This window comes from Thermobia domestica, chromosome 16 (assembly GCF_964235325.1).
Source record: "Thermobia domestica chromosome 16, izTheDome1.hap1.1, whole genome shotgun sequence".
Lineage (NCBI taxonomy): Eukaryota > Metazoa > Arthropoda > Insecta > Zygentoma > Lepismatidae > Thermobia > Thermobia domestica.
Window position 1 is genome coordinate 183,419,203 of NC_137469.1, and position 17,032 is coordinate 183,436,234.

At 35.7% G+C, this 17,032-nt stretch overlaps 1 protein-coding gene across 1 annotated transcript in view; it reads right to left on the minus strand.

Annotated features, from left to right (window-relative positions):
* Positions 1 to 17,032, minus strand: part of LOC145673541 (putative ATP-dependent RNA helicase DDX60) — a 97,954-nt gene that overhangs the window by 46,061 nt on the left and 34,861 nt on the right. Inside the window, exons 4-5 of the mRNA XM_081743344.1 lie at positions 11,690 to 16,080; positions 754 to 859 (exon numbers count right to left, since the gene is read on the minus strand). Of these exons, the coding sequence (XP_081599470.1) occupies positions 754 to 859; positions 11,690 to 16,080 (4,497 nt within the window). The remainder of the gene's footprint in view (positions 1 to 753; positions 860 to 11,689; positions 16,081 to 17,032) is intronic.

Genomic DNA, 17,032 nt, shown 5'->3' on the forward strand with positions numbered 1-17,032 from the left:
GTCAAGTAATTCGATACTTACGAAAAAGGAAAGACCCGTTTAAGTTGGTTCTTGAAACATGAAACTCCTAAAACCTCTGCGGCCTTTCGAGCAGTACTATGAACTATAGATCATGTTTAATGTAGGTTATTTTAACTCAATTCTTGCCTCTTTGCTATTATTAATTATACTTTTACAAGGAGTAAAGGTACTGGATTTGTTATTTACTTCTTTCATTTGCATAAAACGACACAAATACAATTTTGTTGCAGTTACTGACGGGAAGGCCAGGACACGATCCTAAAATGGGACTGTCCCGGTCGAAACGGGACGTATGGTGGCCCTACTCATTTTCGTTCTTGCTCTGCATTGTGCATGTACAGTCATGTTTAAAAAAAATAAATAAAATGCCCATGTTTTTATACTCTATTATCTGGACTAAACAACAGCAAAACAATTATTACAATTTTTGTCTGTAGGAAGTACTGTTGTAAAACAACGCAACAATACATAGTAACGCAAAGAGGTTAGTAGAGGACTTTTGATTCATAGGCAGATGTTCAAGGATTTCTCTCTTTTCTTTTCTTTTCTTTTCTTTTTTTTTTCAAATGACTCTACGTAACAGTTTTTGAAATTATTAACTATTTGTGTTTTGCTCTGTGAATTTAGATTAACGAATAATTATCAATATTCCATGAAAGATTTTAAATAATATTTACTTATATAGTTTAAATAATATATACTTATATAACAAAAATTTCTGGATACACATACCTGGATCATAAGCAGTTGAGTCGCAAAACAGAAAAAATGCTGTATTTGTGGCTTCAACTCGGGGAAGGTTTTATACAGAAGACAATGGTTTAACATTACCAGCGTTCTGCAAAGAATAAAAGAATTTTAATAGCACGAAACTGAATTTAATTACGAAATTATATTAGCAATACGCGAAAGATATTCATTATTACAAACTACAAGCGCTTGCTTCTGTGCGCATTCGCAGATTGCTAGAAACTACTTTAGAAGCAGGAAGTTCTGCTGAGGTTAACGATTTTCTTGTATACTCGTTTGCACAACTGGAAATTATTTTTTTAAGAAAAAGTAACACGAAATGAAAGAGTAACAAAAAAAGAATAAGGTTCACATGATTACTATAATACATGGATTCTTTCATAGAAAAGCTTCACACTAGCACAATACGTTACCAGGAAAGCCGAAATCTACTGAAAGTCAACAAATTCTTTCCGACGGACTAATACAAATTTTGTACTTCTGTATAGTATTTCGAGAGACGGTATAACTAATCTAATTCGCCCAAAGTACTTTGCTCGTATCATTTTCTTTGACCCTACTTTTACAAGAAAAAAAGTTAACTGCTGACAATAGCGATTGCAAAAAGTTTTATTTCTTTATTTCTTTATTTTGTTTTTTCTTCTTTTTTTCAGTGCACTGAGTCCAATGTCACACATATTTAATTAAATTATTACCACGTTCAAAATAATAAAAATTATCGTATACAATACCATATAAGTTGGGTATCGTCGAGGAAAAAAAAAAAAAAAAGAATTAGGAGAAACAACAAGGTGCATCGACTAGCTGTCTATGGAATTCAGTGAAAGAGAAAGCAAATATCTTCTAACGCCATCTGAATAAATCGGTCGGAATTAAATGTTAAAAAAAATGCATGGCATAGTAATTACGGAAACAGCGAAGGTATGCTGTAAAACATCATTCTTAAAAGAAAAATTTTTAAGAAAATAAATAAAAATAAATTAAAAATGTACTCATCTGGCAGAACGTAGATGCTAACTGTGTATGTCAGCTTATAGCTACTGAACTACATGGTGCTACTATCTGTAATATGTTAACGTGTAAGTTGCCTTGCCCGTTGGATGGTTAAAACTGAGTAAGCAGGCAGGCCTATACGTGTAAAATAGTTCCATAAAGATTCACTGTTCACGAATATCGTAGTTACGAGATAGTGATTTTTTAAAAAGGTGAAAACAGGTCTGTGTGTAATTTAACATTTTTTGAGAACGAAGTGTACCAATAAAAACACCTTCATGTAAGGTCGACGAGATGGAGTTTCCCAAATGGATATCTAGCTGTTGACATACAAAAATCTTTGTAATGGCAACTTTTACTATTATTAAATCAAAGTACTAGTATCTATTTTATTTAAAACATGGTAACCACGGCCTATTCTGTACAAAATTACATAAGTTTAATGAGAGTACATTTATCAGGATCTGATCTACAATCGTTTCAAAATCTCTATTTTTTTCTGAATTTCCCGTCTGTATCTCGTGGTGTCTTTGGATTAATTTTAAGTGTATTCACCACGTTGTTTACTCTACAGTCACACAACTGTTATATCTTGTTGAAAACATCCTAAATAACATTTCAGTGTTCATTTGGATGTGATCTCAAACTCGATGGGGGCAGAGGGGGAAAGAATCTCATATGTTCATAGAAAATTTGGGAAAATTTTTCTCCTCCCTTAGTATCCTCCAGTCCATCGGGTGTGCGTGAAGAATGTTTCTCATAGAACTTTAGGTTCTTCTGTGTAGAATGTTAGAAGTTTCGTTAGTCTACACCTATTAAAGCCTGTACTACAAACATTTAAAAATAACTTCATTTTTTTTCTTGATTTCCCACCCGTAGCAGTGGCTTTATTTATCAACAGAAGTCGCGTCTTCAAAAGGTTAAAGACCAAAGTTAATCAATATTTTGGTCGTTTATCTGATAATTTCAGTAGTATATTTTTTGTTGCATTTTTAAAACGTAGTTTTCGTTTCTTCATATTTGTCCCTTTTGAACTACAACGTGTCAGAATTGTTAACGTGCCTCTGAACTTTAATCTCCGTTACAGTTCTGATGTCATTTCTATATAAGCTAATTAATAAAGTAATATTTGGAATTCAACCTTTAAATTTCAAGGAACAAAATGTTAGAATAAAATTTACATGCGACTATAGGTAGCTTTTAGTGTAAGTTAGTGCATATCAAATAGTATTTGAAAAAAGTAAGTCAAGATTTTACTATTATTATTATTATTATTATTATTATTATTATTATATAATTTCATGTGTCATTTATTTCATTAATGTTATATTTTTTTTACAAATAACCCCAATCGTTTTCGAAAAAGGCCCATATTCGTTTATATGTTTGCGAATAGACAATTATTCTGAAGGCTTTTACAAACCATTGGATGAACTATTTAGCGAATTTAATTATTTATTATTATTTTTTTAAGTCGTCAACTTGAATACCTTCTAGAACTATTTTCAAGATTTACTTCCAGTCAATGTAGAGATGTTAAACAGTAACGTACAACGTCATATTTGAAGTTAATTCTAGTGCTTCATCAAAAGTTACGGTATATATAGTGATTTATAACAATGTGCTTACCGGAAGCAGTAAACTTCACATAGTGATATAAAAATGGTTGACCAGAGTTCGTTATAAGGTTTTCCCATAGCTGAAAAAACCCTCCAGGTCCTACAGCCGCCTAGGTGACTCTATAGTTTTTCAAATCTTACCAAAACAGTAAAATTTACGCCTATTTTGGTAATTTTTTTCACTTGTTTCCAGATATGGTACCATAGCAGACGATGATTTGCAACTTAGACTGGTAGTACCGCCTAGCGTATGCTGACGAAAACAAAAAACTGTAACATGGTGAGTAAGTGAAAGTGAAAACGTGAGATTACTAGATTAAGTGCAAAAATCTAAAATATATAAAACAAACAGTGAAATATTGTTTTCTAGTGAGGACTCATTGAAAATTTTGTATTTCACTGTACGATAGTGTTAAATCATTACCCTTACTTAAACATGTAGCTTTTAAAGCAGTCATAATAAATATGTTCATTCGACAAACTGTGCGCAATTCTTCGAGAAAAATGCGTTATTTTCAGTTAGGCACTAAACAACAGTTGACGATACAATGCGTACTAACTTAAAATGAGATTTTTATCAACTACGAACTCTTTCGAGTGAATTATTAAGTAATAACATAAGAAACATCTACTATCGATTTCGAGTGACATAAAATGTGCTGTTTTTATTAATAAAACAATATTAAAGTTTCACATAAACTACCTGCGTTACGTCGTTCGCTCGTGTCGCGTATTTAGTGGGGCATGAACTAAACTTAAAAATAATAACAAGAACAATTTAAACGTTTTTTTTTTAAATACTGATCTGATAAATATTCTGCGCAACCAAATTTTATCTGCTATCAATAGCATCTAATTCTTTTATTTCAATCTAAGTTACAAGTGTTTCGGAAACTTCTAGTGGTGCTACTTCAATCACGAAACTTCTGTCTAATTTATCCATATCCTAGCACGAGAAGAAAACGTTCTCTTTCGCTTAATCGATTGATCTTGGCTTAGTTATTAACTTAAATATTTCTTTTTGTTGCAAGTAACAAGGTCTTTCAAACCATGAATTGTTTATTAATTTCAGAAACTACATTCAATTAACAAAAACAGCAAATCTACAGATGATACATGCAAGGAAATTAATGGTTTTCGTAAACAGTTCATATCTCTGTACTAAATATGAATGAAAAAAAAAATGTAATAAATACAATCACAAAAAAGAAAAAACAATAACAGCTAAAGAAAGAATTCTGATAAATGTTACTGATTATTAGAGTCCGGATGTTAGGCAAAATGCCTTTTCTTTAATATTAAAGATATGATCAAAAATATCGTTTTAAAGTTTATATCGGAGGTTATAGTTTCAATTTAAGCCAATTTTATTTTGCCTATTTCGCCCATTTCTGCCTAAATAATTGTATTAGTGCCTGATGTTGCCTATTCTATGCATTTTCTTTAAAATAATACTTTATTACCAAAAAATATATAATTTACTATTTCAAGAAAGGATTCTGCCTCATCCGAGAAATATAAGTGTTGTTTGTAGTGATAAGATGTAAAACTTTAGATTGTTATCTGTACTGATAAAGTGTTATAAAACTTTGGACTGTTGTGTGTGCGTGTATAAAATTTAAATTGTTATGTGTAAAGTGCTGTAGAGAATGTATTTACCAAATATACATGGAATATATGTCAAGCTTCGTTTTCATATATACAGTAAAAGATATTATCAAAAAGATATGTTTATACATTCTTTGCATATTATCTATCACTTGAATTTATTTTTTAATGGTATTGAGTATTTACGAGGGCTATCCAGAAAGTAGATTACGTTTTCGTCTGTGTCCGCTAGGGGTGGGGCTAGCGCGGCCATCTTGGGGTCAGAGCGTTGCGCAGCTCAGTCGGCATCTAGCCGTGCTAGTGAGAGGTTCGTGCTGTGCTCCGTTAAGATACTGTGACGGTTTGAAATGTCTGCGTTAATTGAAAATCCCGCGTGCTGCGAGGTGCGTGCAGTAATAAGGTTTCTGACAGCAAAAAACTGTAAACCGATAGAAATCTATCGGCAGCTGTGTGAAGTGTATGGGGACAACATTATCACTGAAGGTGGAGTGCGACAGTGGGTCATAAGATTTAAAAATGGCCGAACCAATGTTCACGACGAAGATCGAAGTGGGAGACCCAGCAAAGTGACTGCCGAACTTGTCGAAAACGTCGATGTTAAAGTCCGTGAAAATCGAAAGTTCACAATAACGGAACTTTATTTGAGCTTTCCACAAATTTCGCGAAGTTTGTTGCACGAAATCATCAGCGAAAAGCTTGGTTACCACAAGTTTTGTGCAAGATGGATTCCCAAAATCTTGACAGAGGACCACAAAAATCAGCGAATGGCTGCAGCGTTGCACTTTTTGGACGCCTACAATAAGGATGGTGACTCTTTACTCGATCGCATCGTTACTGGTGACGAAACATGGGTGAAACACGTGAACTGTGAAACGAAATTGCAATCAATGCAGTGGGGGCACACAGGTTCTCCCCAAAAACCCAAGAAATGCATGCAAACAATGTCGGCAAGGAAGATGATGGCGACTGTTTTTTGGGACAGAAAAGGTGTGATTTTGGTGGACTTCCTGGAAAGAGGCACTACAATAAACGCTCAAAGGTATTGCCAAACTCTGCAAAACCTCAGAAGAGCAATTCAAAACAAGCGCAGAGGAATGTTGAGCTCTAAGATCTTGTTGATTCACGACAACGCCCGGCCCCACACGGCAAATGTCACGCGTGAAGTTCTTGAATCTTTTCAGTGGGAGTTGTTTTCTCATCCGCCGTACAGTCCCGACCTGGCACCGAGCGACTTCCACCTATTCCCAGCAATGAAGAAGTGGCTGGCTATGCAGCGTTTTGATGACGACGAACAGCTGCAAGAAGAGGTAACGAAGTGGTTGAAGTCGCAGGCGGCCGAATTTTTCGACGAATGAATTTCCAAGCTCGTACATCGCTACGATAAATGCCTTAATTTGAATGGTGACTATGTCGAAAAGTAGTATTTGTGTGTGGCTTTCATCTGTATATAATAAAATTTGTTTCCTATACTTTGTTGATTTTTTATTCCAAAACGTAATCTACTTTCTGGATAGCCCTCGTATCTTCATTATTTCGAGTTACATTTTAGTGCCTATTTTTTTATATTTTAAATGCCTATTTGCCCGCCTATTTCCCAAGTTTTTAATGCCAAAACATCCGGTCTCTATTGATTATATATATATATAATGTTTTTACAACTGTGCACTTTGTATGATACACATGTTTCAATAAATTAGTGTTAGAATTCTTTAAACTTCCAGAGATCACATTTCAGTTTAGATTTTCTTTATTAATATAGTTTGGATATTGGGCTCTATGTCAAGTCCTCCTACTTCTACATTTTTATACAATTCTTACACTTTTATTCACTCGCTTCATTATTTTTCACTCTCAAAAGGATGATTATAATTTTATCATTTTAAATAATACTAGTATAAATGCATCACATTTGTGTGGGATATCACCTTCCCAGTGGCGTATTTAGGGGGGGGGGGCTTCCGGGCTTAAGCCCCCCCCCAAATCTTACTTACTATAGTAAAGTATATGAAATATCTTGCAGAATTTTCACATTTTCAGGCAAAGCCCCTCCCGAAAGTTAGCAAAGGCCCCCCGAAACAAAATCGTAAATACGCCACTGCACCTTCCTATGAGTGAAAGCTATTTAAGCTTCACTATTATTATTGATCCATCTTTAATAAGTACCAAACAACAGGGAGCAAAACAAGAGACATTCGTACACTTGTCGATGTGGGAGTTACTCTTTCATATTTCACTACTATTAGCCCATCTTAGCTAATTATTAAGTAACAGGAATCCAGAACAAAAGACATACATACACACAAAATTATAAATTCATCCAGAACAATAAATTACACACACACACTCGAAAAGAGCAGCAATAACAAATCTGGCTAATTATTGAGAGCATTTTCGTCACACGGGAAAAATATTTAGTATATTACACAGATCCAATCCAAACTCGAGATATGATTAAGGAACAGAAAATGAGGTAGCATTACATAATGTCATCATACTGAGTGAACGCGGCCTCTATGATGACCGTTCGAAGAAATTCTCTTTTTCCACCCTTCGTTCTCAAAACAAAGTTTAAAATTCCATCGGAGGTAACGACATAAGCAATCGATTTAACTAACTGACTAACTAACTCTATGGCCTATGGAACCCGAAGGTTCGATGCCACGTTCACAGAAGTTCTCCGTTGACTTTTATCCTTGGAAACTGGATAGAAGTCATCCAGTTTCTACTTTGTATTCCTATTCCTGTGAGATCCATCTTAATATTGTCCTCCATCTGCGCCTAGGTCTTCCTAATGGTCGTTTTCCGATTGGTCTTCCAGTTAAGACTTTGAAAGCGTCCCTACGTTCTCCTATCCTGGCTACACAACCAGCCCACTTGAGCCTCCTCGATTTAATGAACATAACAATGTTTGGTAAAACCGTATAAATTATGTAGTTCCTCGTTATGAAGTTTCCGCTATTCCCCATTCCCGTTCCTCTTGGGTCCGAATATTCGTCTCAGGATCTTGTTCTCAAATACTTTCAGTCTATGTTCTTTCCTCAGAGTAAGCGACCAATTTCCTCAGAATTGCCTCAGTGGGCTCCGAAGAGCAGAATCTCACAGTAGAGGCATTTCCTTTCTTTACGTTGCATACACTAATTAAAGTGAAAACAAACGAAAACCCGACTATAGAAAAAACTAAAACGCAAGATGTTTTGCACAGTGTTATCCTAGAGCACCGAGATTTGTTCCGTCTGCTTTCATTTAACAACAGCTTTCAAACGATATCCTACTTGACTCTCTAGCCATTTCAAAATTTTGAATAGGATCCCATCTGGGACGCTGCGGAGGACCCTGGGACAAATATTTTTACTTTCATTGTATTTTTGAAATGACGACACAGTGTTTTCCTCTTTTGGCATCTATCTCACCATTTCAGATTTATGGGGGTGGTCACAGACTTTACAATGAAGTTTTTCCTGACATTTTGACCGGCCGCCCATTTCGCATTGGGTAATTTTAAAGATTCTTGAGACTTGTTCCGCCGTCTTTCATTTCCCAACAGCTTTCCAACGATATGCTACTTGACTCCCTTACCATTTGCAATTTTCGAGTTGGATTCCGCCTGGAACCCTGAGGGTGGCCCTGGCACAACACTTTTTGCTTTGATATGTTATAGTTTTATAATGATCAAACACGTGTTCTCCTGTTTTGGCACCCGTCTCACCGTTTGCAATTTCTAGGGGTGGTAACGGACCTTCTGGACACCCTGTATATTCATATAACTCGCACAGTATACGCATTTGGAAAAATTTTATTAATTTCGTAATAGGCATCATTAGTGCTTTCGATTAGTGTATAAACCATCTTCCACTTTTATATATAATCTCCCTCTCTTCCCTTGTATGTATGAGAAGACAGAATGTTATTTATATGGTTATAATTCGAGGGTACTAACTCAAGATCTATGTATGAAATTATTTTTTTTAGAAAGATAATGGATTTTCAGTTTTTCTTTTAAATAACTAATTAGTCATTCATAAAGTGTGAGTCGCTTAAAATATCCACAGTACAGATGCAAAAAGTGTACCAAAAGATAAAACTGCATTGATATCATTATTATTATGCATGATATATGGAGGGTGTTTCAAAACAAAACCGACACCATTTGGGAGGTGATTCCTGACACCAAGATAAGACAAAAAGTATAGACCAACCTGGGTGCACAAATGCTTCCTTTCAGAGTTATAGGCTGCCGAAAATATGAAAAAGTGAATTTTAAAGGTCTCATAGCTCAAAAACTATGGAACCTACCGGTCGGGCTAAGATTTCACTTAGGAACTAATATGTGCGCTATCCAAAAATACATGTTTCAGAATCCTAAGGTACTCACGTAACAATTTTTATAGAGGGGGTTTGGCTAAGGGCATTTAATTTGAAGTACACACCAACTACCTCTATAAAAATTGTTGTGGAAGTAACGCAGGATTCTGAAACACGAATATTTGGATAGGACACATATTAGTTCCTAAGTGAAGTCTTCACCCGACTGCGATAGGTCCCATAGTTTTGGAGCTATTGGCCTTTAAAGTTCATTTTAGGTTTTTGGCAGCCTGTAACTCCGAAAGGAAGCATTTATGCACCCAGGTTGGTCTATACTTTTCGTCTTATCTTGGTGTCAGGAATCACCTTCCAAACGTTGTCGGTGTTGTTTACAAACACCCTGGACCCATTTCAGATACTGGCAACCCAATTATTTTGCTGTTATCTAGGTGGCAGATATCTGCCAGAATTACAGTGGTGCATCATCGGGATATTCACAGCGACAGATGAGTTCTTAATGACACAGAATATATTGGGTTCTCTTTTCACATCTGATTCAAATTTCGACCAAAATTAACACTAGTACCTGGATGCCAGAGTGATATCTTTGCCTAGGTGAGCACTGTTTTTACTACTATCATCAGTCCTTAAAACTCACTAACTAAACTAACTAACTTTATCGCTTATGGAACCCGGAGGTTCAATGCCGTGTTCACAAAAGCTCTGACTTCTATCCTTAGCCAACTGGATCCAGTTTCTACTTTATATTCCTACTTCTGCGAGATCTATCTTAATATTATCCTCCCATCTGCGCCTAGGTCTTTCTAATGGTCGTTTTCCGATTGGTCTTCCAGTTAAGACTTTGAAAGCGTTTCTACTTTCTTCCATTCTAGCTACATGACCTGCCCACCTAAGCCTCCTAGACTTGATGACCCTAACAATGTTTGGTAAACCGTATAAAGTATGTAGTTCCTCGTTATGAAGTTTCCGCCATTCCCCATTTCCGTTCCTCTTGGGTCCGAATATTCGTCTCAGGATCTTGTTCTCAAATACTTTCAGTCTATGTTCTTCTTTCAGAGTAAGTGACCATGTTTCGTATCCATATAGAACAACAGGCATGATTATCGTTTTAATATTTTAAGCTTCAAATTCCTCGACAGAATTCGCGACGACAAGAGATTTCGAATTGAATAATAACATGAATTCCCTGTTTTTAGTCGACATTTAATTTCCTCGTGAATATGATTTTCGTCTGTTAATATTGATCCTAGATATTTGAAAGTATCCACTTTATCAAAAGTATTATTTAATATTTTAACGCATCTATAATTTGCTTTATTAACAAATTATTATAATATTAACAGAGGAAAATCATATTCACGAAGAAATTAAATGTCGACTAAAAGCAGAGAATTCGTGTTACTATTCGGTTCAAAATCTCTTGTCGTCGCGAATTCTGTCGAGGAATTTGAAGCTTAAAATATACAAAACGATAATTATGCCTGTTGTTCTGTATGGCTGCGAAACATGGTCACTTACTCTGAGGGAAGAACATAGACTGAAAGTATTTGAGAACAAGATCCTGAGACGAATATTCGGACCCAAGAGGAACGGGAATGGGGAATGGCGGAAACTTCATAATGAGGAACTACATAAGTTATATGGTTTATCCAACATTGTTAGGGTCGTCAAGTCTAGAAGGCTTAGGTGGGCGGGTCATGTAGCTAGAATGGAAGAAAGTAGAAACGCTTTCAAAGTCTTGACTGGAAGACGGATCGGAAAACGACCATTAGGAAGACCTAGGCGCAGATGGGAGGACAATATTAAGATGGATCTCGCAGAGATTGGAATACAAAGTAGAAACTGGATCCAATTGGCTAAGGATAGAAGTCAGTGGAGAGCTTTTGTGAACGCGGCATTGAACCTCCGGGTTCCATAGGCCATAGAGTTAGTTAGTTATAATTTGCTTTATTACGGTCCCGACGCACTTCCATGTATTTAGTTTTCTCTGAATTTACTTCTAAACTCATGTCCCTGCTAGCGTTTAATAACTGACATACTAAGACTAATCCCAAATATATATACATATGTATGTTCGTGGGAAAGTAAGTTTGAGAAAACAAAATAAAGTTAAATTCAATCCAAATTAAGCACTTTCTTGGAATACGTTTACGAAATTATCTTATCGGGGAATATACGAATTATTCACATACGTAAATTTAGCTCTGAACGATCGCATAAAATATTATTGGGTTCTGGGCTTTTCGGTCGGGCCGAAACGGTCTTCAAAATTTCGGCATCTGCAGACAATTACGAAAAATTCATTCCTGAAAATTTCTACCTCTGCAGAAGATTACAAAAAATTCATCCCTCAAAAAGAATTAAGTTTTTCTTACCTGGAAACCGCATCCTGCTGAGCTTCTTGTGATTCTTTGCCTTTGGACGACGCTTTACTTGCCAGAAGCATCACTCTTAATACTTGAGACACGGTGATCGGAAAGTTCCCTACGAGCATAGGGAGACGAGCAGTCACAAGTCTTTGCATTTTTCTCTTCGGAACCCCAAAGAAGATAACATTGCCAGCTAAATCGAAGCCTCTTCTTCCAGCTCTTCCTGACATCTGGTGGTACTCGAGAGAGTTAAGGAACGGACTGTCTCCTGCAACAACAACTGTTTTACAAGGCATGTGGATACCTAAGGCTAGTGTACCTGTAGCAAATACAACACCCAGAAACTTCATTCTGAAAAGCATCTCTACACTTCCCCTTTTCTTAGCAGGCAAGCCACCATGATGGTACGAAACACCTCTTCTCAAAGCACGGATAAATGCTTTGGTATTGTCGTCTAATACTACTTCCGACTTCCATTGGCCATTTACTTTTGTACGCTTAATTAGTGTAAGTCTTTCTTCTATGAACTTTAGATCGTCTCTGTCAACAGCCCCAACTGCTCTTAAGGTACATGAAATTGAAATTTTATCATCCAAAAGTTTTATCATTTGTAATGGAGGAGGCTCATATTTGGGTTCCCTTTCATCTAGCTCCATTTTTACAAGATTTTGTTTTTTCTTTTTTAATATTTTCTCATCCTTTTCCTGCCGTTTCTTCCATTTCTTGCTTTCTTCTTCTTTTACTTTGCTTTGTTCTCGTTTACTTTCTTGCATATTTCCAATGTCACTTTCCATCTGATCATAGAAGTCAGAAACAACATATGTCAATATTTCACAAAGCGACCGATTGTACGAGAAAATTAACGCTGGAAGCATATTTTCTGTTCGTAGTTTTTGAACAAGAGGTACGACCTCTTTCATAATAAAAGAAGTATCACATGGCTCGTCGTGAGGCTCTGGTTCAACATTACTCTCACCCTTCAAAATATTTATAAGCTTCTGGAACTTATCTTCGTGATTTGTGATCCACATTAAAATTATTGGTTTCAGACGACTTTCGTATCTCTTAACATCTGAGCGTGAAAGAAACACAACTTCTGACGAATTTGAGAAGTATGTATCTGGATTCAAGCTCTGAATTTCATGATCATCCGGCCATACAGAACTCATTGCATCATATAATTCAAGAACCTCATTGGATGACAGAGTTACATGCTCAGGGATTCCATTATGTTGTTGAATAATAGTATTATTTAGCAAGGAATACGGATGCATGGGTTTAAATATCCGTTTATTTACAGGATTTCCTTCGTTATCTTTGTACTTACGTACAGAGTACAGGAACTTACTCAAATCGGCGTGCCTGTCTTTATGTATTACTAATTTTACCACGTATGAAGAACTTGGTCTGCTACAATTATCTAGCACATCTCTCTGCTTTTTGAATAATTCAGCTTCTTGTAACCAACAATGTAGATCCCCTGGATTACGAATTGTTGCGGATAATGCTAGAAAAGGACACCGAATTAACATCATTGTGCGTTCCCATACAGAACCCTCAGTCTGACCACCCAAACAATGAACTTCATCAAATATGATATAGCGTAATTTCTTCACCCAATCGTATCTGTGAGGCGAAAGTAGAAGTATTTCTAAGCATGCAGGCACTGTTACAAGTATTTGACAGTTGAGAGCATTTTGCCTATAATCTCTTGTAAACACTCCATATACATACATTCCGGGAGGCATTTTTTTGTTATTGAAACGACCGCAAACTGTTGCAGCTACTTGATTCACTAGAGCTTTCGTTGGTGATACATACACTACCACTCCATCATCACTTTCTCTTAGCACTTTCTCCATACAATAGTAAGAGGCGTAGGTCTTCCCCGAAGACGTAGGAGCAACTATCAGGGCGGACTGACGTTTGTCAATAACATCGAATAGCTCTCTTTGCCACGTATCTGGTATGAATTCCGTCACTCGTGGATCAGGATCTACTCTTACATCTCGATCCAATGCATACGACAAATACTTCAACTGGAAACGAATTGGAGACAAGTGCAAAGAACAAATACTTTGATTACTACTCTTACATTTCGGGTTTAATAATTTCGCCATATCAGTAAAACCCAATTCACATAGATAATTCGCAATAACCGCTTTGTCTTGAGAGATGAGAGCTGAATTATGATCTTTTAACAAATCTTTTAAGACGAGGAAAAGCTTCTCTGCTGCAGTTGTATCCCTTTCTGAAATTCTCGGATGGATTTCGCATTCCTCGTGCCACAAGGAATAACATACAAAAGCCTTTTTCAAAAGAGCCTTCCTAATACAATCCTTTGTTTCAAGGCTTTTCAAAATGTTATCTATTTGTAAAAGTGCTCCTTTCATTTCATTTGCTTTCATCAAATGTTCTACATTTCTCTCCAAATTATTGATCTTTTCCACTTCCTTCTTTTCCAGGGCTTCTTTCTTTTTCTGTTCATTCATTCGAATTATTTCCAACGCTTTTTTGCTCTGCTTTTGTTTCTTCTCCTTTACCTTGGATTTTTCATGATGTACCATTAGGGAATCTTGTTGCATTGGCTTGGCACCTAGATTCACACCATATTGATACATAAATCTGGAGTATTGTGCACGTAGCTTCTCAATTCGCTTTCTTTGCCATTCATTAGTACAGCCATTCACGCTGTGAGATACGTCTTTGATCCTTACCAATTCATCACTTAGTAACAGTTTTGAATGCCAGTGGTAACGTTCAAGGAAATCTGTATCGCGTGTAACGTAATCTAAAACCTCAAGGTCCGTATGTTTTAAACTCATTAAATAATTTGAGTTGAGGAAGTCTCCACCAAATTCTGAGTAGAGATAACTACTACTAGGTAGCAAGAAATTATTTTTAATGTCAGCTTTTTCTCTGAAGTTTGGTTCCGGTTCATCAGAATCCCACACATCACGAACATTGGCTACGTCCTCACTTGAGTCAACATCATTCTTCACCTGGTTCAATACAGGAAGCGCTTGATCAACTTCTTCCGTGTCAGATTCTTTGGGAAGTGATTTCAAAGTACGTTCAAGAAATTTTCTAAATGATTTAGGTGCTTTATTTTCCTTGGTTTTAACCAAAATTTTCTCACTTGTACTAACATTAAAAGGACGTTCAGTACCACATAGAATTTTATGTGATAAAATAGGGTATTTTTGTATTTCCTTCCCACGTAACCTGGCAAGTTCTTCCGTAAGATTTTCATACGCAATTTTGTTTTCTTCTTCCAGAATGTTTTGTTCTTCAAAAAATCTGAGTTCTAAAACAGAAAGAAAATAAATAAAAAATAATCCATGCCACATGTCACCAATTGCATTCATTTCATCTTCATGGAACAACTCGGCTTCGTGAAGGCACAACAGAACATCAGTCATACAAGCTTGTATTTGAATTATAAACTGATCAAGAGTTGCCGGTAACTCTGCCTGAATGAGCTTTACTCCGCGATATTTCAAAGGGAAAGTTTCAATTACGCTTGTACAAGCAATGAACACTCGCACCAAATCCAAGTTTTCTTCACCATAGTTATCAAGATATAAGACTGAACTTAACACTGTTACTGTTTTCCTCATTCCATTTATTTTAAGTAACCGATGTAATTCAAGAATTCTATCCTTGTGACTGCAATTACTTCTACGCTCATCAAAGAGAGATTTATGCTGGCTGGCTAAATTACAGAAAATACTTCGAATTTTTCCAATATACTTCGTCAAAAAGGAATTACGTTCACTGGACACGTGATGGCCTTTTAAGTAAGATACACCTGGATGTAAGCCATCTATATCAACGCAGTTTAAACAACACATTATCAAAGCAGACAGCACGTTCTCAAGAAGCAAACAACCAACATCTGCATGACGATATTCGCAATAAAATTTCATCAGCATGAATGTGGGTTTGAAATGATTAATATGAAACATGAATTCACTGTCCCACATTCCGTCAAAAGCATACACTTCAAACGATGTGTTGTACTTGAAATGAAGCATAATAGCCACTCTGGCAAGCATTACAGACGGTTCATTTCTCCAGAGGTTCTCCCAAGTTCTGAAGAAAATCAAATGAAATACACCACCTTTCCTGACAAACAGCTGCAACTTCCTTTCACAGAGATAAATTAAATGCAGCAATTGACCACCAAAATTACGATTATAGTTCTTATCCGTGAATGCATCCAGCAACAAGGAATCTCCATCGACTAGAAATATCTCACTATCTGAAAATTCATTTGTTATATCCAAGAAATGCGGTTCTACGCATTTACTGTATAAATACTTTAATTCCATCCAAGTCAGAATAGATGGCTTCTTTAAACGACTAGCTTCTGTGGTTTGTTGTTGATTCTCATTCTGAAACAGATAATAAGCATTTCATTTTCTTTTAAAACCAAGCTTTATTATTATTATTATTATTATTATTATTATTATTATTATTATTATTATTATTATTATTATTATTATTATCACGCAGTGAGACTTATAATAATATTGTGTTCTTAGTACTTAAGTTCCTCCGTTCGTTACTTCGTACCTAACTCTTAAACGGATGTGAATTCTTAAATTGCGAACGGCACTCTTTATAAGAAAATACTTAAACCGCCTCTTAAATGCAACAGTACCATTTATGCATACAGTACTAGAAACAAAAGCGATCTTGCAATTCCCATTCATAATATAGCACTATACCAGAAAGATCCAAAATATAGAGGAATACAAATTTATAACAGCTTACCCATCAACATAAGAAACTCAAAATCTGATCACCTTTTTAAACAAAGACTAACAAAGTACCTACAAGAACACTGCTTTTATACCGTCTCAGAATTTTATGAACATGCTCAAGCTAGAAATTTGTAGTTGTATGAATCAATAGAAAGGTATTTATTTTATTATTACATCGGTAGTTATTCTTATATATTATTATAATCAAATATCTTCAATACATGTTTACTAAATACTAAATAAAGGTAGCATAATGTGTATTTAAAAAAACTACAGATTCTCGCATTATGAATAAAACAAGGTACATGAATACATAAGGTGTGGTATATCTATGTATAAATATGATTCATGTTGTAAGACTAATATGATGGATAAGAAACTATTGTATTAGTTTATTATATAGTACTTAATATGATTTGACATGTCCTATACCGCATGTACAAATGTACAATACTGTGGTCTCTTGAACGCTAAATAAATAAATTCTGTTCTAATAGCCCTTATTCCATACATTTAAGCGAACTTTTTCAATTCTGTATTTTGCAATAGATAGCTAGAGTGCTTAACTCGGCCGAGTACT